Here is a 26,817-nt window from a genome sequence, read left to right as displayed (position 1 = left end):
TCGAAGTAGGGCTTTGGTTGGATTGCAAGGGCAGGCAGGGCAGGGCACACACAGTTGAATGATGTAAATATTGATGCAAGGAATGGATACATTTCTTTGTGTATGCACTAGGTGGTGCACTGTGAAAGTCGGCAAGTTCGGTTTGATCATTAGTAACAGAATCTGGTTGCTCAGTAGCGCCTCTTGCTCTCGCCTAGCGGCAATACCCATCAGTTACTGTGTTATTACAGCCCTCATGACCACAATGAGCCAATAGGCTTTGGGAGGCAGAGTTCTCCCTGTGGCCGCCATTAAAGAAAGGAATCCATGAATTCAAATGGAAACCAGCAGGAACAGAGACCGAAATAATGGTTAAAATTACCGCAAAAATATAGGCATATGCCAATTTTCGATTGGTTTTTAAGGATGTTATTCGTTTTTACATCGATTTTGATGGTGATGGAGGAGTAGAGGGACGTTTTTAGCAAAGACCGTTTTAAGCTAAGGGGGAGGGGGAGAGTTGCTTATTTACTCTCCTTTTATTTTTGTTTTAAAACATTTTTCGCTCCCTTTAATTTGTTTACTTCATGTGTATTTGAGAGGTCGACAGAGGTTGAGAAGGCGATATTTTAACTGCTTTTATTTTTGGGCGGATAATAGCTTTCGAAGGGTTGTTGAATTACATACTCCAGCCGATTGGTAAAAATAATTTTCGTTGATTAGCTTATACATCTTGCAAAAATACTAGTGGAACTCGGTATTTATTTCCCCCGGAACTGAAATGATGGAATGTTCGATCTCGCTGTGAAAGGATGAGTTCTTGTTTTGTACCAAACGGGGCCAGCTTGGAGGATTGCCATTCCAATCTATTTTGTCTGGTAAGAGATTTAAAACTAAAGGAAAAGCAGCCATTTTTAACTAGCTGAAGAGAGCAAAAAACGGTAGCCACAGCAGTGAGAAAACAGTCGTAGTGCCCTTCGAGCACTGCAATTCAAACATCATTCACCAAGGCAATGCTTATTTGCATACTGAGAAGTTGTGCAAGATGAAGAAATAATAAGGTTATCTATCACTTACAGCTGCATGCATGTGCTTGCTATCATAAATGTTCAGTTTGATCATATTAAATACATTCCAGCCCTGAGAGTTTTAGGAAATAACTGTGCAACTAATGTAATGTGTGTTGATAAACATCTTAGCCAACACTGAATACCATGCATGTTTGGCCTCTTCCAGTTGTTTGCTTGGTTGAAGTAACGTTATGCTTTTTATCGAATGCATTGTGCAGCATGTTTACGTGACCTAAAAATAAACCCAATCAGTTTTCTAGCCTGCTAACTAGCTTGCAATGTCGTTCATTAGCACAAATAGCAAGTTAACTAAATGACAAACACATTTACATTCAGTCATGGAATGCAAAGGAAAGGCTTGTGAACATTGGCCTCTCATTTCAACAACAATGTTCAATGAATTAATCATGTTCTTGTCAGTGGGAAGGTGTAGTTGTGCAGATACATTGCTTGCTACATTGTTTTCTTTAAAGTAGCCAATGAAGAGCTTCGTTACTGAAACAGCGTATCCTATTCGCTGGCTTACATATACAGTACTTTCCCTTTGAAGTTGCCAGGTTTGCTTGCCAATCATTTGTTGTTTACACTCTTGGCTCGCGCATACTTAACGGAGGCACGGGCTGAAATATTAATAAACAAGAATGTATTCTTGGCTATTGTTAGTGCATGATAGACTTTAGGACTCACTTCCTGTCTGGCAAGTTGTCAAGTTGAATACATTGTTCATGACAGATTAATGCATTTCACAGTATTGCTAGAGTTGTTGTGTGTATTTATTTTGCTGTTGTAGTTCTCATAGTGCTGATTGATACCGTTGCGTTGCCAGTCAGTCGTAAAACAATTGAATTATATAGCTATCATAAACGCATACAGCCAACAGTACCTAATAGATTTAGGTTATAGCCTACTATTACGACTGAAGGAAAAAGCTCACATGTATAGGTTTGTATCAATGCATTGCATTTTTTTTGTACAATATGCACTGCATGACATATGCTAACAATTCCCCACCATGCAGGTTAAATTAATAAATAATGAAACACTTTGGACATTGATAGACATGAACTGTCCTTTTCCAAAGCATTTGACAGTAGAGCTGAATGAACAGGAGAAGCTATGAGGCTAGTAGTGAATGACTGGCTGCTGTATTGCAATAGCAGGGAGACATTTTACTGCATACTGAGACTAAGCATGATACCAGTGCTTCTGTTCACAGTCCTGTATGACTTGCACACAAACCAGACTTAGTGGTTTTAAGCTAAAAGAATGCAGTGAACAGTGGCACTTTTACCATAACTTTAAACAGTTCCCAGGAGTCTTATAACAATGTTTTATATACAATTCCTGTTTGTATTTGAAGTTAAGTGGATTTTGGTTAAGTTTGAAGATTAGTTATTATGCTTTAAAAAAAAAAGTCACATCACAACTGCCCTGCTAGACTAGTGTCTCCTGGCAGTCTTAAGTTCTCTACCTTCTGTAGAAGAAAGTCATTATAGCGGGTATCAAACTCCTGGGCTGGGCAGGATTAGAACAAAAACCACAGCAGCGACACATGCTGTGCAGAAGGAAAGGCCGGGCAGGATTAGAACAAAAACCACAGCAGCGACACATGCTGTGCAGAAGGAAAGGCCGGGCAGGATTAGAACAAAAACCACAGCAGTGACACATGCTGTGCAGAAGGAAAGGCTGGGCAGGATTAGAACAAAAACCACACACATGCTGTGCAGAAGGAAAGGCCGAGGATTAGAACAAAAACCACAGCAGTGACACATGCTGCAGAAGGAAAGGCCGGGCAGGATTAGAACAAAAACCACAGCAGCGACACATGCTGTGCAGAAGGAAAGGCCGGGCAGGATTAGAACAAAAACCACAGCAGCGACACATGCTGTGCAGAAGGAAAGGCCGGGCAGGATTAGAACAAAAACCACAGCAGCGACACATGCTGTGCAGAAGGAAAGGCTGGGCGAGACAAGAGAGTAGACCAAGTGGATTTGCATTTCTCTCCAGTTCTCTAAGATGCAAACAGACACTTGTTAACTAGTTTCATGGGTTGCCACAGGAGGGTGAGGCCTTGATGGAGAGTTTCTTGTAGTGGTGGTGGGGTGTCTATCCGTCTGCTGAGGATTGATTTGAGCAACTTCACCTGTTGCCTGTCTCTGGGAGGGAGAATGTCAGGAAGTGAAAGGAAGGGGGGATACCTAGTCAGTTGTACGTGCCTAGTCAGTTGTACGTGCCTAGTCAGTTGTACGTGCCTGGTCAGTTGTACGTGCCTGGTCAGTTGTACGTGCCTGCCTGGTCAGTTGTACGTGCCTAGTCAGTTGTGCCTGCCTAGTCAGTTGTACGTGCCTGCCTAGTCAGTTGTACGTGTCCTGCCCTGTCAGTTGTACGTGCCTGCCTGGTCAGTTGTGCGTGCCTGCCTGGTCAGTTATGCGTGCCTGCCTGGTCAGTTATGCGTGCCTGCCTAGTCAGTTGTACGTGCCTGCCTAGTCAGTTGTACGTGCCTAGTCAGTTGTACGTGCCTGCCTGGTCAGTTGTACGTGCCTGCCTAGTCAGTTGTACGTGCCTGCCTAGTCAGTTGTACGTGCCTGCCTGGTCAGTTGTACGTGCCTGCCTGGTCAGTTGTACGTGCCTGCCTGGTCAGTTGTACGTGCCTGCCTGGTCAGTTGTACGTGCCTGCCTGGTCAGTTGTACGTGCCTGCCTGGTCAGTTGTACGTGCCTGCCTAGTCAGTTGTGCCTGCCTGGTCAGTTGTACGTGCCTGCCTGGTCAGTTGTACGTGCCTGCCTGGTCAGTTGTACGTGCCTGCCTGGTCAGTTGTACGTGCCTACCTGGTCAGTTGTACGTGCCTGGTCAGTTGTACGTGCCTGGTCAGTTGTACGTGCCTAGTCAGTTGAATGCTTTCAACTGAAATGTGTCTTCTGCATTTAACCTCTGAATCAGAGAGGTGTGGGAGGCTGCCTTAATCCACATCCATGTCATCGGCACCCAGGGAACAGTGGGTTAACTGCCTTGCTCAGGGCAGAACAACAGATTTTTACCTTGTCAGCTCAGAGATTCGATCCAGCAACCTTTCGGTTGCAACCTACCCGCCAGGCTACCTGCCGCCCCAAAGCAAGGGAAGGAAAGGCAGCTGTTGGCACTAAGTGTACTCCACAATGGGACCTGGAGCTCTGAGCTGTGAGAGGGAAGGTAAGCAGAGCTGAGCAGCTGATGAAAGGAGGGGTCGTAACCCTCAAATCCCAGGCCGATTTAACGTCAACTTCCTGAGTCTGTCAAATGGCTTTGCCCTCAGATTCCCCTATCGCCGCTATGGGGGTTTGGCTTGCCATCTGAAAAGGGAAACTTAACTTCACCCTGGTTCTTGCCCTTTTAGTGGGGTACACTTTGCATATACAGTTCCCCACATACCTGAGCATAATACTAACAGTCAGCTAGCCGTGCCATTAGTCATTTTGAAGGAAACACACAGGTTTCCCTGACACTCACTCATTCATCCTGCATACAGACTGGAACTCAGATGTACTGAAAAGATGGATTGATTGACCGCAGAAGGCACACAGACCCTTGACGGTGCAATCTACCACTTGAAGATTGCCACTTAATGTTTGCAGAGAATAGCCTAGTTTACGTATCGAAAGCTTCAACTTGATCTTTGACTGGGAAAACAACCAAGCCAATAGCCTCACATTGACAACACATCAGAGCTGTCATCAGAAGACTGGATTGTGTGATGAAAATACATTTCTGTAGAAGAATAAGTGAGATGTATACAGGCAAACCGTCCAAGCATGGCCCGTTTCAGAAACAGTCCGTTTCTATAAGTGCGGACGATCTGGTTTCACACTTCAGTTTTTTTCCCATCCCCTTTCTTTCTGTGCAGCACAGATGTTTCTCTGCAAGATGCAGGTGTCAGGTAGTTCTTCACACCACTGTGTCTGCCAGAGAGAGGACTTGATGGAGGGAGTTAGTGAAACATAAACTGCAGCAGTAGTACTATACTGTGGAAGGAATAGGCTATAGGCCTATATGATAATTGAACATTGGCGTGTGAATAGGGTCTTGTCTGGAACAGCGTTTGAATGCCCTTGAGCAAGATTCCTGACGTGAGAAATTTCCTATGATGTTGCTTGATGAATTGATGATATGTGATAACATGGCAGTTATGTAAGAGGCTGGGAGTTGGTGTGTCTGCCCATCATAATAAATCTTAGTATTGAAAAGCACATTTAGGGGCACGTGGGATAGAGTAATGTTGAGGAAGGTCATTTTTGTAGTCATCTTGTGATTTTTTTGTTGTTGTTGAGATTGTGCCACAAACTCAACAGCCTATGAGCTTTCAATAATTGGTATTTCTCAATTTATGTATACTGAACACAAATATAAATGCACCATGCAACAATTTAAAAGATTTGACTGAGTTACAGTTCATATAAGTGTCACATTCTGACCTTAGTTCCTTTGTTATGTCTTTGTTTTAGTATGGTCAGGGCGTGAGTTGGGTGGGTTGTCTATGTTCCTTTTTCTATAATTTGGGGTTTCCGTGTTCGGCCTAGTATGGTTCTCAATCAGAGGCAGCTGTCAATCGTTGTCCCTGATTGAGAATCATACTTAGGTAGCCTGGTTTCACTTTTGAGTTGTGGGTGTTTGTCTTACGTGTCAGTGCTTGTTGCCACACGGGACTGTTTCGTTTATTCACGTTTAATGTTTTGTTCAAGTGTTCTGCTGTGTTTTGATTGAACATTATGGACACTTACCACGCTACGCATTGGTCCTCCGATTCTTCTCGCTACTCCTCCTCAGAAGAGGAGGATGAGATCCGTTACAATAAGGAAATCGGTCAACTGAAATAAATTCATTAGGCCCTGATCTATTGAGTTCACAGACTGGGCAGGGGTACAGCCATAGGCCCACCCACTTGGCAGCCAGGCCCACCCACTGGGGAGCCAAGCCCAGCCAATCAGAATGTGTTTTTCCCCACAAAAGGGCTTTATTACAGACAGAAATACTCCTGTTTAGTGTAGTTAAAGTTGCTCATCATATTTGGTATATGAGACAAGCAATGTTTTGCTGAGATAATTTTAGCATTAGGATTTCAGTAGCGTTCTGTGGCCAGTGTATGACCTTCCTTGCTGTCATGTTAGAATGGATAACTAAAACCTGACTCCAGCTGACAACACATCTCCAGTTTATCTGTGACTAGGCTAAAGACTAGCTATAACACAACCAGGCTTTATTACTCGGTCATAGCTTTTAAATTCATTTCATTTTTACCCTCAAATTTTAATAAATCGTCTACTTCTAACAAAGTGACAGTTGGTCGACTGGAACATATTGCCTAGCAGCTCAAAATAACCTGCCTAAAAAATCAGTAAACTGTCTGCCGTGCTGCAAGGATAGATAGGAGAGCCAGCTCCATCAAGAGTAGTACTGCAAGGCAACATAGGTTGTGGGGATAATGTTGGCTTTTGCAGTGTGTAAGTGTATGACATGGGCACAGAGTGTAAGCCTAAAACACTGGAAGGCATGATGTATTCAGCAGTGTAAGTGTTCGTGGTGTGTTAGTGGTGTGAGAGACAGTGTATGGCGTCAGTGTAGGACATGAGCACAGGGATCGCTGGTTGGTTGTATGTACGTAGGGCTGTCTGATGAGTGGCAGCCAGCCGGCACGGCTAAGCAGGCTGCAGTAGCAGTGGAGCGTAATGTTCCTGCTTTAACATAACGCTGTGGTACCCTGTGCTGCTGCTGCCTGTGATTTATGACCTATGATTTTCTCTGTGTTGTGTTTTCACTCTCTATAAAAGCCAAACAGCATTGGTTATTAGAGAGCAGTGGGCACACTCCCCACAGCACTCATTATTAAAAAAGATGAAGTTGGTCAGAGAACCCATTTACATGCATTAGGGAGTTTTATCGAGCTTTGAACACGTTGTTCATGTTGTTTTTCTGGAGATTGTGCGCATTTTAGCTTCAGGTGCTTTCAGTCGGAACAAAAACAAACATGCTTTTTTGTGTGTGCTGCTTCGTTCTCCAGCCGTGTTTCTGTCTGTTTATATTGCAGCCTGTTCTATCACCATCTGCCTGTCTGTCTCAATCCTCCTCTCTGTCTTCCTTTATCTCTCTCTTTCCTCCCTCTCTCTCCTCCCTCTATCTCTCTCTTCTCCCTGCCCCTATCGTTGTCTCTTTCTCCTGACTCTTTCTGTTTTCCCTCTCTCTCCTCCCTCTATCTGTCTCTCTCCTCTCTTTCTCTCTCTCTCTCCTCTCTCTCTGTTTTTCTCTTCCTGTGGCTGTCTTCCTTTGTGTCTCCTTGTCATAAGTGTTCCTGCTGAGGAGGCAGATGCTCCATAAAGGAGAATTAATGCTTGCTCTTTAGTACTCACAAGAACTGGCTTGGTGCTGAGTACTGGTGATTGTAGCAGAAGCTGAGACTCTCTCTCTCTCCCTCCTTCTCCTCAGGCAGACTTGACGGGGATCAAATGGAAGCGGTACGTGTGGCAAGGCCCCACCTCGGCACCCATCCTCTTCCCGGTGACCGAGGAGGACCCCATCCTGTGCAGCTTCAGCCGCTGCATCAAAGCGGACGTGCTGAGTGTGTGGCGGCGGAGCCAGAGGCCCGGACGTAGGGAGCTCTGGCTCTTCTGGTGGGGGGACGACCCCAACTTTGCCAAGCTGATCCATCACGAACTTACAGGTGAGGCTAGAGGGAGTGGGCGCACACACACACACACACATACACACACACACACGCTAGCTTGGCTATAATACTTGCCATGGTCCTGTGTAATGGCTTTGGCCTATTAACAGAAGAATACAGTCCAAGCTAGAGCCCTCTCAGACCAGGTGTTTCACTCCTTTTTCCATGCTGCTTCCACGTTTCAGATTGCCTTAGCTGGTCACGAGATAAATGAGGGATTCATGTCTTGTCTTGTCTTTCGATGCACCTTTTCACATATTCACCAAAGATTATAGACGTATAGACATTTGAAGGTCTTGAAGAACAATCTGGCCTTAATGGCAATGTTCTTTTATAATCTCCACCTGGCACAGTCAGAAGAGGGCTGGCCACCCCTCAGAGCCTGGTTCCTCTCTAGGTTTCTTCCTGGGTTCCTGCCTTTCTTGGGAGTTGTTCCTAGCCACCGTGCTTCTACATCTGCATTGCTTGCTGTTTGGGGTTTTAGGCCGAGTTTCTGTATAGCACTTTGTGACATCTGCTGATGTAAAAAGGGCTTTATAAAATATTGATTAATTGATAGAGCTGGTTAAATGAGTGAAAATTGTAAAAGATAATGAAAAGGGCTTGTTACATCTGTTTGAAAAGACCTCATAGAGCACGCCCTAGCTTTGTGATGATGGTAGTAGTGATCTGGTTGTATAATGTGAAATATTGCATGGTTCAGGACAGGGGTTGATTGATACTGGAAGCTCTGGGGATATTTATTTCCTGTAATTGAGAGCTTAGAAGGCATTAGAGTTGGTGTAACCAGATAGTTCCCTTAGTTTCCCCCCTCATCCCCTAAATGACAAGCAGCCAGCCAGCCTGGCAGAGAACAGCCTTCCACCTGCACGTCAATTCCCACTGTTTGGAGCAAACGGTCACTGAAATCACAGTTTTGTTTTGTGTTAACACACATTGCGGCATCTAAGCACCTTCCGCCATCCGGCACAAAATAAAGCAGCGCCTTGCACCTTGTGTCGCCAAGGCTGAACAAGAAAGCCTATCCCATCTTCCCATTTAAAAAGGAGGATAGAAATGGAGCTCCCTCCTCACATGACTTCTGTGAAAAATATAATATGCAGGAGCAATGATGCAGAAATGAGCCTAGCACATCATGGTGGACTGCATCATGGAGGTCTGGCCATTTTTTTTTCTGCAGCAGCAGTGAAGGATGGACAGAGACGTACTTTAATCATACTCTCTTGCCGGGGAGATTGAACTCCTGAGTCATAGACATTTCACTCACTCACTCACTCACTCACTCACTCACTCACTCACTCACTCACTCACTCACTCACTCACTCACTCACTCACTCACTCACTCAATGCAGGAGAACAGAGGAGCCTCACTGGATTGACCTCAGGGCAGCCAGACCCTACCTCTCTCCTCTCTATGTGTCTATCTGTCTGGTGAGAGGGTGTGCTGTGATCCCTGAGAACACAGAGGTCATGACCCTTACCTCGCCAGCCGGAGTTGTGAACCTGTGTTTCCCTCTGTGGATCACACTGACTCGCCTCTCTTCTCAGAGCCTGCAAAGTGCCTGTCCCACTGTGTGTGTCCTTGTGTGTATGTGTGTGTGTAGACATTGCTGGGATGGGCTGAGACTGGCTCAGTCGTGATGATTCACAACCTGATGCATTGGAGCCTCTCATGGACTTGCTGGCAGTGAAGGTGTGAAGGGACACACAGAAGGTAGCAACAACGTGTGTGTGTTTTGGTGGTGGTGATCAGACTGGCCGACACATCGCCAGTGATCTGGGATGCCACAGCTTGCTCTTTTCCCTCCCTGCTAGTGGCTGATGGGTTTGTCATTTTCCTCATCCTTTTCCAAATCACATTTGAATTTCCCTGGAAATATTAAGCACTTTTTTGTTTGCTATTTTTTTCCCCCCAAAGCAATGTTGGTGGTAAACATGACAATCAGCTATTTTCTTTCAGTGGAAATGGCGGTGGCTTATTTTACTCTTCCACACTCATTAGATTAGCTGCTTGGCTGTGGAAGTATTAATATTTTGAGCATGTGCCATTTCTGTGTAAATCAGTGGGCCAGTAATCCTTTCAAATCAAATAAAAACAAATTTTATTTGTCACATGCGCGGAATACAAGCTTTTACCATGAAATGCTTACTTACAAGCCCTTAACCAACAATTTCTCCCCAGAGAGTGAGAGAGAAGGAGAACGAGAGGGGGGCTAGAACCTAACAAAATGTGGAACCAGTCAAGGGGTCTGAATACTTTCCAAATGCACTGTATATATCGTGAATTGGCCATAAGTTAGAAAAAAGCTGAGCTGTGATTTTTAGGCAATTTCGCCCAGCCGTAATGTTGACAATTAATCATCATTCAAGGAGCGCTGAGAGGGGGGGGGGGATCCCCATCCTCTCTCCCACCTTCCATTCACCCCTCCCTCCCTCCTGATGTCAACCCCTGTGTATTACTCTGTTTCTACACAAAGCCCTTCCTTTGTCTAATCTGAGCTTGCAATGAGGAGGTTAAAAGTGAAACGAAATAGTTGTTTGTTCTGCAGAGCAGAATCTCTTATTAGCCCAGCCATCTCCACTGTGCTCCTGGGTAGCACACCCATTCATTCATTACTGCATGTTAGGTCAGATCTCTGGAGAAGGAGGAGGAAAGTACACTTGTCATACTGTGTCCCCTCTGCTGTTTCATGGACGGACAATACATTGTTTTGGATGTTTGTCAGGACTGAGAGGAAGGGGATGTGCTTCATTTAGTTTCTTTCTTGAGAGCTTTATTTTAGTATGGATGTGTGTGGTGCTAACAATCTGCTGGCATAGCTCTGCTCTTGTTAGTTTTTGTTGGCTCTGCCAAAGTCATTGGACATTTCCAGGCCTGCACATTATATACTATTCAGAACAGCTCTGGTGTGCACCTCTCAGGGCAGCGCCAAGCTCCAAATGGCATATTTCAGTACCCTGGAGGGGCAGAGCAAGTCAAAGTTTGAACTTTTGTCTGCAGGTCAGGTCTTGTTTGTCTTCCTGGCCCTGACCCCTGTGAAGATTGCTACCATTCAGATTGAATGAGGCGTCTGGTGAGAAGAGATCCATCTCTCAGATCTGTGGGAAAGACAAAAACATTGAATGCAGATAATGTTGTTTTTGTCAGCCACTTTTTTACTGAAACTAAAATATATCAAGCACATCATGATTGTTTCAGTTGCTCGAGGACTTAAGAAATGTCAGTGTTCTGCCATGGCCAGCGAAGAGTGCGGATGAGGAGCCCCGATCTCAATCCTATTGAGCACGTCTGGAGGCTGTTGGATCGGAGGGTGAGGGCTAGGGCCATCCCCCCCCAGAAATGTCTGGGAACTTGCAGGTGCCTTTGGTGGAAGAGTGGGGTAACATCTCACAGCAAGAACGGGCAAATCTGGTACAGTACTTAATGCAGCTGGTGGCCACACCAGATACTGACTGTTACTTTGGATTTTGACCCCCACCCCCCTTTGTTCAGGGACACATTATTACATTTCTGTTAGTCACATGTCTGTGGAACTTGTTCAGTTTATATCTCAGTTGTAATATTTACACATGTTAAGTTTGCTGAAAATAAACGTAGTTGACAGCGAGAGGACGTTTCATTTTTTGCTGAGTGTGTATATATATATATATATATATATATATATATATATGTATATGTATATATATATATGTATATGTATATGTGTGTATATATAGTACCAGTCAAAAGTTTGGACACACCTACTCATTGAAGGGGTTATCTTTATTTTGACTATTTTCTACATTGTAGAATAATAGTGAAGACAACAACACTATGAAATAACACATGGAATCATGTAGTAACCAAAAAAGTGTTAAACAAATCAAAATATATGTTATATTTGAGATTCTTCGAAGGAGCCACCCTTTGCCTTGATAACAGCTTTGCACACTCTTAGCATTCTCTGGACCAGCTTTATGAATGCCTTTCAATTAACAGCTGTGCCTTGTTAAAAGTCAGTTTGTGAAAATTTCAAGAACTTTGAAAGTGTCTTCAAGTGCAGTTACAAAAACCATCAAGCGCTATGATGAAACTGGCTCTCATGAGGACCGCCACAGGAAAGGTAGACCCAGAGTTACCGCTGCTGCAGAGGATACGTTTATTAGTCTCAGAAAATGAATTAGAACCTCCGAAATTGCAGCCCAAATAAATGCTTCAGAGTTCAAGTAACAGACACATCTCAACATCAACTGTTCACAGGAGACTGCATTAATCAGGCTTTCATGATCAATTTGCTGCAAAGAAACCACTACTTAAGTACACCAATAAGACGAAGACACTTGCTTGGCCCAAGGAACACAAGCAATGGACATTAGACCGGTGGAAATCTGTCCTTTGGTCTGATGAGTCCAAATTTGAGATTTTTGGTTCCAACCACTGTCTCTTTGTGAGACGCAAAGTAGGTGAACGGATGATCTCCGCATGGGTAGTTCCCACCGTGAAGTATGGAAGAGGAGGTGTGGGGGTGCTTTGCTGGTGACACTGTCTGTGATTTATTTAGAATTCAAGGCACCCTTAACCAGCATGGCTACCACAGCATGGATGGAGTGCTCCATCAGATGACCTGGCCTCCAGAATCACCTGACCTCAACCCAATGGAGATGGTTTGGAATGAGTTGGACTGCAGAGCGAAGGAAAAGCAGCCAACAAATGCTCAGCATATGTGGGAACTCATTCAAGACTATTGGAAAAGCATTCCAGGTGAAGCTGGTTGAGAGAATGTCAAGAGTGTGTAAAGCTGTCATCAAGGCAAAGGGGGGGCTACTTTGAAGATTCTCAAATCTAAACTATATATGGATTGGTTTCTCACTTTTTTGGTTACTACATACGTGATATAGCGAAGCACCTGAGTGAGTTGGGTGCGCAATTACGCAGGCACTTTCCCGAAACGAATGACACAAACAACTGGATTCGTTATCCCTTTCATGCCCTGCCTCCAGTCCTCTTACCGATATCTGAACAAGAGAGCCTCCTCGAAATTGCAACAAGCGGTTTTGTGAAAAATGAATTTAATCAGAAGCCACTGACAGATTTCTGGATTGGGCTGCGCTTGGCAAATTGTGCTGTTAAGACACTAATGCAATTTGCAACCACGTACCTATGTGAGAGTGGATTCTTGGCCCTCACTAGCATGACAACTAAATACAGCCACAGATTGTGTGTGGAAAATGATTTAAGACTGAGACTCTTTCCAATACAACCCAACATTGCAGAGTTATGAGCATCCTTTCAAGCACGCCCTTCTCATTAACCTGTGGTGAGTTATTCACAATTTTCGATGAACAAATACGGTTTATATGTAAGATTGTTAAATAAAGAGCTCAATGAATGATTATTATTATTTGTGCCCTGGTCCTATGAGTTCTTTGTCACTTCCCACGAACCGGGGTGTATATTTGATGGTGTATATTCTCAATGGACCCACATCTTCACACACCTACTACCACTCGTCCCGACATGCGGACGGGAGATATAAACGGCTTATGAAGGCAAAATTGCCGTAAAATGGGTATTTTTTGTAAGGGGTCTTTTTTTTACAGGCAAAATACCATAAATCCTATGTGAAAGCAGTAAGAGTGAGTCAGGGGAGTTGATGCCTTTTGTGCTTTGGGATCCATTTTTAAGGTGTAATCTCCTGGATGTGACCCCCTCCCTCTCCCTGTTATCTGATGGATCTCCGTTGGCTGGCTGTGGGACTGGTGTGGTGCAGCGCAGATGAGGACGGGGACTGGGAGGGATGAGGCCATACTTGCATCTCTCTGGTTTTGGGTGCCTGGGTGCTCGGTGGGCCTTAATTAGTAATGGAGACCTTGTGGAACCCAAAGCACAAAAGACATCAAACCCTTGACTCGCTATTACTGCATTTACATCAGATTTACGGTATTTTGCTTGTAAAAATGTTTGCCTGGTTGCCAGCCTCTGTTAAGATGTTGCATTCCACTCCTTGTACTCCGTGTCGTTTGCCAAAGACACAGAGTACAAAGAGTGGAATATAAATTTAAAAAACTGGTACCCAGACTACCACCACTGGTGCAATTCGCTCTGCTGCTTGTGGATGGATGGGAAGGAGAGGAGGAAGGGGGGCAGAGAAAAATAGAAAGAGGGCGAAAAAGATCCTCTGTCTAGCCTGGAAGGAAGAGTCCCCTGGAGGCCTGTGTATCACAATACATTAATCTAGGTGTTTAATGAGCGACCAACTGCAGACTTAATTAACAGAGCATAGAGACCTGTGGCTGGAGGGACTGACCCCCTCCAAGCCTATGCCCTCTTACATTCACCCCTTAGCGCCAACTAACACTACTGGAATGGGCCCACACACACCTGTGTGTATGTGTGCCTGCTAAAGGTGAGCTCATCTGTGGCTCCTCTGCCACACGGGAGACATGAATGTGTTGCAGCCATCAGCTGAGCCTATAGGTTTGGTCTGCGCACCTCTTTGTTTGTGTTTGTGACTGTCTCCAGAGAGAGTATTGTTCTTGTTCTCTTGGCTCTGTTGGACAATGAGAGACATAAGGCTGTTAGGAATGCCTGATGCAAAGCATACACCTGTTTGCTCCTCTTCAGCGCTAGAGGAAGAGAGAGAGAGAGGGGCAGATGTGATCCTGACAGAGAAAAGAGTGTGTTGTGATGATATGTTTATGTAAATGTAGGTTTAGAGGTTTCCCATTTATGCTGGTGCTGTATTCTTATTTTGCAAATTGGCCACAAAAAAATCAGCCTCTTACTGTTTGTTTGGTCTTTTTCCCTTTTCTCCTCTCCTACTCCTACGCTCTCCAACCGTGGACAATTGGTGTTATTAGTAATAGTGAGTGGGGATCTGTCTATATTCAGTCAGGCCAGCATGGCTTTGGAATTGGACGAATCCCATGTTTTTTCTTAATAATCTACTTGTGGTGTTGTCAAGAACTGGCTGGCCAAGCTGTCTGATTCCTAGCTGTCATGACCTTGTGACCTTTGGACCCCCATGTCAGAGGATGGCCACTGGCCGGCCGGGGCCTTCATGTTAGATCCTTTTTAACAAACAGACTTAGAGAACAAGGGCTCCCGCCTGCCTTCTGCACAGAATACTAGAGCTGCGTTCAGCAGGGAACAACGTTGTGGAACGTTCAGATTAGAGGTCGACCAATTATGATTTTTCAATACCGATACCAATTATGGGAGGACCAAAAAAAGCTGATATCGATTAATCGGCCGATTTTGATATGTATATTTGTAGTAATGACAATTACAACAATTCTGAATGAACACTTTTATTTGAACTTAATATAATAGATCAAATCTATTTAGTTTCAAATAAATAATGAAACATGTTCAATTTGGTTTAAATAATACAAAAACACTGCGTTGGAGAAGGTAAAAGTGCAATATGTGCCATGCAAAAAAGCTAACGTTTAAGTTCCTTGCTCAGAACATGAGGACATATGAAAGCTGGTGGTTCAATATTCCCAGTTCTACAATATTCCGGGTTAAGAAGTTTTAGGTTGTAGTTATTATAGGAATTATGACCAGTTAACTATTTCTCTCTATATCATTTTTATTGGATGTTCTTATATGCACTTTAGTTTTGCCAGGCTAATCTCGGGAGTTGATAGGCTTGAAGTCATAAACAGCGCTGTGCTTTAAGCATTGCTAAGAGCTGCTGGCAAAATGCAGTAAAGTGCTGTTTGAATGAATGCTTATGAGCCTGCTGCTGCCTACCAACGCTCAGTCAGACTGCTCTATCAAATATCAAATCAGACTTAATTATAATATAGTAATCACAGAAATATGAGCCTTTGGTCATTAATATGGTCAAATCTGGAAACTAATTTCGAAAAAACAAAACGTTTATTCTTTCAGTGAAATACGAAACCTTTCTGTATTTTATCGAAGTGGCAACCCTAAGTCTAAATATTGCTGTTACATTGCACAACCTTCAATATTATGTAAAATTCTGGCAAATTAATTATGGTCTTCACACAGTTCGCAACGTCTCAACGAGCAGCCCAAACAGTTGCATATACCATGACTCTGTTTGCACTGAACGCAAGAGAAGTGACACAATTTCCCGAGTTAATATTTCCTGCTAACATTCATTACCTTTATCTAAATATACAGGTTAAAAAATATATACTTATGCGTATTGATTTTAAGAAAGGCATTGATGTTTAGGGTTAGGTACATTTGTGCAACGCTTGTGCTTTTTTCGCGAATGCACTTTTGTTAAATCATCACCCGTTTGGCGAAGTTGAAGTAGGCTGTGATTCGATGATAAATTAACAGGCACCGCATTGATTTTATGCAACGCAGGACAAGCTAGTTAACTTAGTAATATCATCAATCATGTGTAGTTAACTAGTGATTATGTGAAGATTGATTGTTTTTATAATATAAGTTTAATGCTAGCTAGCAACTTACCTTGGCTCCTTGCAGCCATAAGGTCCTTTTGAAGCTGTGCTTGCGTAACCGGTGGTCAGCCTGCCACGCAGTTTCCTCGTGGATTGCAATGTAATCGGTGTCCAAAAAGGCCGATTACTGATTGGTATGAAAACTTGAAATCAACTCTAATTAATCGCCCATGCCGATTAATCGGTCGACCTCTAGTTGAGATAGAAATATATAATGTAGAACAGGGAATCACGTCTAGGGCCATGATGGTCATGACATTTTGTCAGCTGGCTATTGCCATGTAAATGACTGCCGGTCTCACGGTAATTTACCGTGAATTAACATGAACACATTTAGCATCTCCAGGCCTCCATGCATACAAGCCACTGATGTGCACGTTTGGAACATCTACATTAAAAAAAGGCTAGGCTATATGACAGAACCATACATTTGTAATCTCTAAACACACACTTTTTGCTGGAAACCCACTCCTCTCAACACACTTCAGGATTGTCTTCTTTTGGCAGAATCAGAGATAGGTTTGGAATATTGCTCACAGTGACCAGAGGGGCTAAGGAAAAGCTTCTGAAAGAGGGGTAAAAAGTAATTGAGGAATGTGCGATGTTTTATAGTAGACGGTAGAAGGGTAGACGAGAGATATGAAAAACAAGGTTAAGCTCGCTCTCCAGAGTGGATGGACAGCTTTGTGCTTCAGCCCTTTTTAAGTTTCTCTGGCGGTTGTTTACAAGTGCACCAGTGAAATATAGCTGGCCCTCTACTTAACCTTTTTCTGCAGTGGACTAAATCAGGGTCACACAGTTTTTCTTGGTAGTCTTAAACAAATCTATTTTATAACAAATGTATACACCTCACACACGTGGTTAAGGGCTTAAAACTCACCTGTACCATGTCAGATCTGGAGTTGAAATGTATTCAGTTTTGAGTTTGCGTCCCAATATTATACTTCACAGAAGACTGAGATATAACAAAACCGTTTGACATAAAAACACTGTATTTTCGGCCTTTTGAAATAATGTTTAGTAGTTATGAAATTATGAAAAATATGAATAACATTCCACCCATTAGGGCTACAGGAAAAGGCTACAGTCCTGAAAAAATATATAGCCCAGATTCCCTTAAACAAGCTGTTCAGCACTTGCTGCTCTGCCATAGAGCTTCACTTACTATTGATATGGAGGACAAAGGAATCACAGTTTAAATTCCTCTTTCAAAGGCAGAGAGACACTATAATCATTGATGTATATTTATGTCTGTGTAGACTTTCTTCTCACCTAACTAAACTAATCTGTCTCCATTTAAGAATGTAGGCCTAATACATTTTAATTGACATGAAGTTTATAGTTGCATAGTTTGGTAGCTACCTCCTCAGTGCTGATACTCTGACCACATCGCGTGTGCGAGCGTTGCAAAATAAATGTAGAAATCTATGTTATTCAATTATTGAACCCAGACTTCTCGCACGCGTCAACGAGTGTCTGCGTTGCCAAGGGCTAAAATAGAAGTCCTTTCTATTTCTGACGCTGAATGCGCTGCAAGTCCTGCCTCTCCCATCTCCCATTGGTTTATAGAAGCAGGTACCCACGTGCCATCACGTGGGTGATTGAAAGACGAACTGTGTTGCCGGTTGTCGTGGTAGTAGTATGAAAGTTTAGATGCCAATCACAATATAAGTTCAAAGATGAAAAAGCCTGGAAGGAGAGATGACTAGAAACGATTCGGTTTACCGTTTTATTTGTGGATTAATTGTCGGAGTAGAGGACCTTGTGCATTTCAGGTAAAATTACAACCTAATGTTTATAACCCAGGACAAATTAACTAGCAACAGCATGCTAGCTAAATAGGACAAATTAGCTAGCAAGTGCAAGCTAACTAGCTAAATTGCCATAAATGTTTAATGCTTTTCGACCTGTCCCCAAATTAATATAATTGGTTCAGAGTTTGTTTTGATATTTTAACGTGCATGTCGTGATCGCGTTTGGTGTTGGGGGACAAAATTTATGAACGATGGTGCACGCACGCGCGCAGCCGGTTTGGGTTCCGTGTGAGTCTCACCACATTAAGGAACAACGTCTTGTCAAATAAGATATGTGGGATAATGTCTCGTGTTTATTTTTTCTGTGCTGATCAGCGCTGCACACTGGGAGAAAGATGTTTGCTGGAGACATGTTTGAAACGAGCTTAAGTGCTCTAAGATGTCTCACAGTGGCTGTTAATGAGATTAGCAGAGCATCCAGGCCACAGCCGAGCAGGATCCAGAAACAAACCCCACAACTATTCCAGTCAGGTAGTAAAGACACTGCTAGCCCGCTCCCTGATCTATTTGTGCTGTCTTGCCAAATCCTATGGTCATTATCAAGACGCCACAAACAGATCCGGGACCAGGATTGAAAACATTTGCTGTCTTGTGGTATTCTCTGTACCATCAGGCAGGAGCCCTTGTTCTCCAAGGCAGCAAGTGACAATGACCAAAGGAGTTTGACAAGACTGCACAAACAGATCAGGGACCAGACTGAAACAGCGCATCTGGAGCTGCTATATCTATCTACCATCAGCCAGGCTGCAACAGCACTTTCACTTGACTCCTCTAACTGGGCACAGACACACTTGAGCCATGATTGGAAACATGTGGTGAATTGTAGCTAGGTTGTCTGTTTTCTGTCTGCTGCAAAGAAAATGACTTGCTTTGGGTTTTTGGATGTAGGAACTACTTTTCCTGTTATAGTTTGTCTTTCCCTCTTGCTTGCTTACGGTCAACATATGATTTTCAGATGTCACTAAACTGACTGGCTATTTTGCATATCAGGAAATGAAGAGTTTCAAATCTCTATTTTTAGATGCCAGGTACAAAATGCTGCCCTTTGAAGTAGTAGGCTATAGGTTGTGATTGTCATCTGCCTCCTGCAGAATCTTTTATGTCTGTATGCTACAATTTAGAATTATATACATTTTTTATTTAACCTTAATTTAACTAGGCAAGTCAGTTAAGAGCAAATTCTTAGTTACAATAGCGGCCTAGGAACAGTGGGTTAACTGCCTGTTCAGGGGCAGAACAACAGATTTTTTTTCTTGTCAGTTCAGGGGTAGCAACTTTTCGGTTACTGGCCCAACGCTCAAACCACTAGGATACCTAGTGGTTAGGTATAAATCTGTCGTTCCGCCCCTGAACAGGCAGTTAACCCACTGTTCCTAGGCCGTCATTGAAAAGAAGAATTTGTTCTTAACTGACTTGCCTAGTTAAATTAAGGTTAAATACGTTACCATCCACAGTTTATATGCGTGTAAAGCCATACCGTATTTAAAAAAAATCAGCTGTGATGCAAACAAGTTTTGCTACAATTTTACAAATGTCAACAGATAATTTCTTCGTTCGATATGGTAGGATCGTTTTGTGTCTGTAAATGAATTATGCAAGAAATGTGGGTGGAAACGCCTTTATGCCGCAAATATTTATATAATAACCATCATATCAAAGTAAACTTGAAATCACACAACGAAATGGTGTCGTCCTCCCACTATGACTCAGGAAACCATGCTTTTTATTAGGCAACAGATGGAGTAAGTTATGAGGAACTTCACATGGTGGTGAAAGTGCAAGGTGATCTTGATGCTCCTGGTGAAATGATGATCGGTGCTTGACTGCCATTTGACAAATAAAATATTCTCGCACTTATCCACAATAATCTCATCATGTAGACCAGGTATTCCCAAACTGTGGTACGCAATGGCATCGGTGCGTGCGCCAAATAAAAATGTGATACACATTTAAAAAAACAAAAACATTTTCAAACAGTACATTTGTTTTCCAATGGGCCTGTGCATTTGGGTGAGTTTTTTTTCTCAAAACATGGCAATTTGAAAAATAATCCACAGGATTTTTTTTAGCGAGAATAAAGACGACTTTCGAGTAGTAAGACATGTATAAAAGCAACAGATACCATTAATAAGAAGGGGCGAGAAACATCTTATATGGTGACCTATCGAGTGGCTATGACAGGCGAGCCCCATACTATTGTGGAGGTCTTAATTCTTCCTGCTGCCGCATATATGGCTGAGACAATGTTGGGGGAAAAGGCATGAAAATGAAATACAGGCACAGACTGTGTGGAATATATATATTCATCCTTTCAAGCACACCCTTCTCATTAACCTGTGGTGAGTTATTCATAATTTTTGATGAATAAATTATGTTTTATATGTAAAATGGCTAAATAAAGAGCAAAATAGTTGATTATTATTATATTATTATTATTTGTGCCCTGGTCCTATAAGAGCTCTTTGTCATTTCCCACGAGCCGGATTGTTACAAAAACTCGCACTCATTCGTATGTTTAATAAATCTATCATATCGTGTGTGTGTGTGGCAGGCTTACAATGATGGCAAAAAACAACATTTGAGAGTTCGCTGACCCTGGTGCTAGAGGGGGTACGCAGCTGGAGGTTGAATCTTTGAAGGGGTACGAGACTATAAAAGTTTGAGCTGCTGGCTAGAGTGCACCAGCCATGACCAAAGTAGGCACATTTGCTATTTAAAGGGATACTTCTGGATTTTGCCAAACTTTTGGATACCATGTCTGTGTCCAGTATACTGTTAGATGTAGTTTCGCGAGCCAACGCTAACTAGTGTTAGCGCAATAACTGGAATTTGTGGGTCTACTGGCATGCTTTTGTGTCTAAATGATCGTTTGAGTTGAAAATGCGATGGAAACACATTGAACTGTAGATTTCTATTCAGTACATGCAAGCTTAAGAAAAAAAGTACATTTTGTGTGCACGACATCATCAAACGCTGATTGTTTTTTATCCGCAACAAGTCCATTTGGTGGAAACACCAATGTTGGTAAAATGCGCATATTTTCTTTATGCAGATTGTAGAATATTTGCGTTAAAATCTGTCGCCAATTAGATGGAACCCTAACTAATGAGACCACCTCAATCATTTGGGATCAAACACAAGACTTCTGTGTTGGCTAAGTTGTTTGATATAATTGAAGACTCTAGGTTTAAGGAACTGGCAGGTACAGCAGAAAAGAGGTAAGTCCTGACCTCCCCCGGACCTCCCCACTACCCAGCCTTAGGCAAACATCAGCAGCACCAGGGGAGAGCTCTGATTGTACATTTAAACATATTTCTAGCAAGCTACTGAAGAGTTGCCAATTACCAAGCACCCAAAACAGTCAGAACTTTCCATTCCTTCTGCGGCAGTCCTCTGCCAACATCATTATTAGGCTAAAAAAGGTACATTTGCCTATGATTTGAGCAGTGTGTGTGTGTCGTATTGCCATAGAAATGATGTTTGATGCAGCTGATTAGCAGTTGCTGCTGTTTCAGGAGTTAAGGGTCACTGCAGGTGTCTCTACTGAACCTTTTTACCAGTTGCTTGCCGCCTCTGCAGCAGTTCATCTTTTCAAACTGAAGGCTTGACTTTTATTGTTTCATCTCATTCCAACGGAAACACTAAAGTGCATGAAGACGAGACACAAACATTTGTTTTTAGAAAATCACTCCGTCCTGTCTCTAACCCTATCGCTCTCTCTTTCTGTCTGTCTCTATAGCTGAGGAAGACGGTGTGTGGGATAGTGGTCTGTCCTATGAGTGCAGGACGCTCCTGTTCAAAGCAATCCATAACCTGCTGGAGCGGTGTCTCATGAACCGTAGCTTCGTACGCATCGGCAAATGGTTCGTCAAGCCCTACGAGAAAGATGAGAAGCCCATTAATAAGAGGTAAGATGCTCCTACTCACTCCTCCTAACTCCCCAGTTCCCCCTTCTTCCCTTCCCACTCCCCAGTTCCCCCTTCTTCCCTTACCACTCCCTAGTTCCTCCCTTCTTCCCTTACCACTCCCTAGTTCCCCCTTCTTCCCTTCCTCTCTCCCCAGTTCTGCCTTCTACCCATCCCCAGTTCCCCCTTTCTTCCCTTCCTCTCTCCCCAGTTCCCCCTTCTTCCCTTCCTCTCTCCCCAGGTCCCCCCTTCTGTCCTTCCTCTCTCCCCAGTTCCCCCTTCTTCCCTTCCTCTCTCCCCAGGTCCCCCCTTCTGTCCTTCCCCTCTCCCCAGTTCTGCCTTCTGCCCATCCCCAGTTCCCCCTTCTTCCCTTACCACTCCCTAGTTCCTCCCTTCTTCCCTTACCACTCCCTAGTTCCCCCCTTCTTCCCTTCCTCTCTCCCCAGTTCTGCCTTCTGCCCATCCCCAGTTCCCCCTTCTTCCCTTACCACTCCCTAGTTCCTCCCTTCTTCCCTTACCACTCCCTAGTTCCCCCCTTCTTCCCTTCCTCTCTCCCCAGTTCTGCCTTCTACCCATCCCCAGTTCCCCCTTTCTTCCCTTCCTCTCTCCCCAGGTCCCCCTTCTGTCCTTCCCCTCTCCCCAGTTCTGCCTTCTGCCCATCCTCAGTTCCCCCTTCTTCCCTTCCTCTCTCCCCAGGTCCCCCTTCTGTCCTTCCCCTCTCCCCAGTTCTGCCTTCTGCCCATCCTCAGTTCCCCCCTTCTTCCCTTCCTCTCTCCCCAGTTCCCCCCTTCTGTCCTTCCCCTCTCCCCAGTTCTGCCTTCTGCCCATCCTCAGTTCCCCCCTTCTTCCCTTCCTCTCTCCCCAGGTCCCCCTTCTGTCCTTCCTCTCTCCCCAGTTCCCCCTTCTGTCCTTCCTCTCTCCCCAGTTCCCCCTTCTGTCCTTCCTCTCTCCCCAGTTCCCCCTTCTTCCCTTCCTCTCTCCCCAGGTCCCCCCTTCTGTCCTTCCCCTCTCCCCAGTTCTGCCTTCTACCCATCCTCAGTTCCCCCTTCTTCCCTTCCTCTCTCCCCAGGTCCCCCTTCTGTCCTTCCTCTCTCCCCAGGTCCCCCTTCTGTCCTTCCTCTCTCCCCAGTTCCCCCTTCTGTCCTTCCTCTCTCCCCAGTTCCCCCTTCTGTCCTTCCTCTCTCCTCAGTTCCCCCTTCTTCCCTTCCTCTCTCCCCAGTTCCCCCTTCTTCCCTTCCTCTCTCCCCAGTTCCCCCCTTCTTCTCTGTGTCAACACTCCCACTGGTGTTGTAGTAACTCACTCAAGGATATAATAAAGATGGATTGAAAACTTCATTTATCAATAGTTCAAAAACATCTGCTATGTGCCTCATTTACACTTGCGTGCTCTATTAGTGGTCTATTAATCAATCAGTTATAAGTGCCCCTCTTGCTCCCTTACCAGGTAGAATTTGTCCTGAGCCCAATACCCACTGTTATCTCCCACACAGAAGTGTGCTGCCTGCGTTGGTTAAATCAAGTTGTGAAGATTTTTAACTGGAGAGCAGGCTACAGACAGTGTCAAGCCTGTTTTCTATACCCCGTCGGCTGTGCTCCCTGGAAATGTGTTGTCGAGCCGCAGCAATGGCTGAGCCACCCCCTCTACCCTCTATTTGGTGGGCAGGATTTGTCTCTGTCAGTGTCTGGCCTCTTACATAAGAGGAGGTACACAGCTGCTGAGGAGAAAACAACCGAGGTGGTGACACTCAGTCCGTCACTGCCTTTGCATGGCTCCACGACTTCATCTAGCTCCCTATTTCGCCCAGATGTTTGTGTGTATTGATATTTCAATGGAGGCTTAGAGCTCTGTTTATGTAGATCTCCTGTCCCCTTTCATTTCAATGTGAATATAGCCTATGTATTTCTGAGGTGAAGCTTCTGCAGATTAAATACTTAAACGGCAGTCAGTGTGGTGTGGTTAGCAGCCCGGAGCAGGGATTGAAAGGCAAATGAGGAATGAATGATAAAAGCCCCTAACTAACAAGCTAGGGGAGACGGGAGCTCTGTTCTGTTTCATACTGGATGGACTCACGGTGTTGTCACAGTGCAGTCATCCCAGGCAAGGTATTGTGTGTTTTTGTTTTTGTAGTAGATAAAGGTCTCATATGTTGTTGCCAGAAACACCAGGAAATCAGGTGACCACAGGAAATGCAGTCGAGTGAGGCAGGCAGGCATCATTGTGATGTGATGTGAAATCTGGGAGCTAATGGCTGGCTGGGGCCACAGGAACTGGTTGATTCTATGGTTAGTTGTTTCACACTCAGTCAGTGCTACTGTGGTAACAGTCATAGTTGATTATCTGATGGCTGTTATATTTTTATCTGATGATCACATCATAAGTTCCAGCCTTAACAGTCTTTTAGAGCCCCTGAAATATTACTCCTTGTTAAAAAGCACAATGTTTTCATTGCACATGAATGGGAATAAAATGGCTTAATTTTCGCATAACTAATCATACTACTAACACCCAACCTCAGCAGCACTGCTCTCTCTCTCTTTACCTCTGCTGGCTGGCCCAGTGGAGGAAAATGAACAATGGGGTTTCCTCAGTCAGCCCTGGAATTCGCAGCCAGCCAAGCCAGGCCCTTTCCCTCCCGTCTTCACCCACTGTGCTGCAAGGGGATGGGGACAGGGTATAAATATTGTAGATCTTCAGCCACCCAGAAAGGGACCAGTCATGTTCTCCTTAGGATGTTGTTGTTGTTCTTCACTCAGCAGTTAGTTCCTGTTCCAGAGGCCAGACTGAGAGCAAAGCCATGACGATCGGACATTCATAACACATGGCTTGTGTTTTAATGTTGTGCCTGGTCGGAACAACTGGTCTATCTGAGGAGGAGGCCTTGTACCTTTTAACCACCATTTTTCAAGAGGAAAAGTTGCTAATTATCCTTTCTATTTAACCGGGACATTATAAGGATGTTTATTTCCAGAGAGTATTGTTTGAGTTGTTAGACTGTTAGGTACACAGTGCTTTGCTTTACCTCCCCAGTGGTCAGCTCCAAGTCTCCCAGCTCTGTGTGTTTTTCACCATGGCAAGGTTAAATTTGTCCTAGAGGAGCCACCGTAGATGGCTGTTCTTCCCCCAGGGAGCCTCCATCCACCAGGTTGGCGATACCGTACACCTTATCACATACCTTCGTGCAGTGGTTCCAAAACCTTTTATAGTCTTATACCCCTTCAAACATTCAACCTCCAGCTGCATAGCACCAGTGTCAGCGCACTCTAACATGTTGTTTTTTGCCATCGTTGTAAGCCTGCCACACACACACACACACACACACACACACACACACACACACACACACACACACACACACACACACACACACACACACACACACACACACACACACACACACACACACACACACACACACTATACAATACTTTTATTAAACATAAGAATGAGTGTGAGTTTTTGTCACAACCCAGCTTGTGGGAAGTGACAAAGAGCTCTTATAGGATCAGGGCACAAATTATAATAATCAATAATCTTGCTATTTATTTAGCCATCTTACATATTCACAATTTTCAATGAACAAATAAAAGTTTTATAACTCACCACGGGTTAATGAGAAGGGTGTGCTTGAACGGATACAAATAACTCTGCAATGTTGGGTTGTATTGGAGAGATTCTCAGTCTTAAAAAATTTACCACACAGTCTGTGCCTGTATTTAGTTGTCATGCTATTGAGGGCCAAGAATCCACTCTCACATACAGTTGAAGTCGGAAGTTTACATACACTTTTGTAAGAAGGGGGAAGTCGGTTAGGACATCTACTTTGTGCATGACACAAGTAATTTTCCCCATAATTGTTTACAGACAGATTATTTCACTTTTAATTCACTATATCACAATTCCAGTGGGTCAGAAGTTTACATACACAAAGTTGACTGTGCCTTTAAACAGCTTGGAAAATTCCAGAAAATGATGTCATGACTTTAGAAGCTTCTGATAGGCTAATTGACATAATTTGAGTCCATTGGAAGTGTACCTGTGGATGTATTTCAAGGCCTACCTTCAAACTCAGTGCCTCTTTGCTTGCCATCAACTGAAAATCAAAAGAAATCAGCCAAGACCTCATAAAAAAATTGTAGACCTCCACAAGTCTGGTTCATCCTTGGGAGCAATTTCCAAACGCATGAAGGTACCAAGTTCATCTGTACAAACATAAGTATGCAGGTATAAACATCATGGGACCACGTAGCCATCATTCGGCTCAGGAAGGAGACTTAGAGATAAACGTACTTTGGTGCGAAAAGTGAAAATCAGTCCCAGAACAGCAGCAAAACAGCAGCAAAACAGCAGCAAACACAGTAAAACGAGTCCTATATTGACATAACCCGACAGGCAGCTCAGCAAGGAAGATGCCACTGCTCCAAAACTGCCATGAAAAGCCAGACTACAACTTGCAACTGCACAAGGATCATACTTTTTGGGGTAATACCGTCTGGTCTGATGAAACAAAAATATAACTTTTTTGCCATAATGACAATCGATATGTTTGGAGGAAAAAGGGGAGGCTTGCAAGCCGAAGACCACCATCCCAACCGTGAAACACGGGGGTGGCAGCATCATGTTGTGGGGTTGCTTTGCTGCAGGAAGGATTGGTGCAGTTCATTTGCACACAAAAAATTATACAATGATGGAAAGACCGGTATGTTGTCCTTGTTAACCCTAACCCTAATGCAGACAGAGAAGAGCTCTAACTTCTTAATCATGACCTCAATTTTGTCCCTCGCATTGAATATAGTTGCGCGAGTCCCCGTAATCCTAGATTCAGATCACTCAGGCGAGAAAAAACATCACCCAGATAGTTCAGTCGTGTGAGAAACTCGTCGTGTGTATCATGCAAGTGATCAGACAAGTGAAAATTATGGTCAGTAAAGAAA

The 26,817-nt window shown here is 43.9% G+C and overlaps 1 protein-coding gene across 3 annotated transcripts in view; it reads left to right on the top strand.

Moving 5' to 3' along the window:
* The first annotated feature begins 258 nt into the window (after window positions 1–258).
* LOC135550688 (mediator of RNA polymerase II transcription subunit 13-like) overlaps window positions 259–26,817 on the top strand; it is a 132,550-nt gene continuing 105,991 nt past the window's right edge. For all 3 annotated transcript variants that reach the window (XM_064981714.1, XM_064981713.1, XM_064981712.1), the window contains exons 1-3: window positions 259–857; window positions 7,502–7,736; window positions 21,720–21,888. In XM_064981714.1, coding sequence (XP_064837786.1) covers window positions 792–857; window positions 7,502–7,736; window positions 21,720–21,888 — 470 coding nt within the window. In that variant the 5' untranslated portion in view covers window positions 259–791. The remainder of the gene's footprint in view (window positions 858–7,501; window positions 7,737–21,719; window positions 21,889–26,817) is intronic.

The sequence above is a fragment of the Oncorhynchus masou genome, chromosome 12 (genome assembly GCF_036934945.1).
Source record: "Oncorhynchus masou masou isolate Uvic2021 chromosome 12, UVic_Omas_1.1, whole genome shotgun sequence".
Lineage (NCBI taxonomy): Eukaryota > Metazoa > Chordata > Actinopteri > Salmoniformes > Salmonidae > Oncorhynchus > Oncorhynchus masou.
This window is presented reverse-complemented; position numbering and strand designations above follow the sequence as displayed.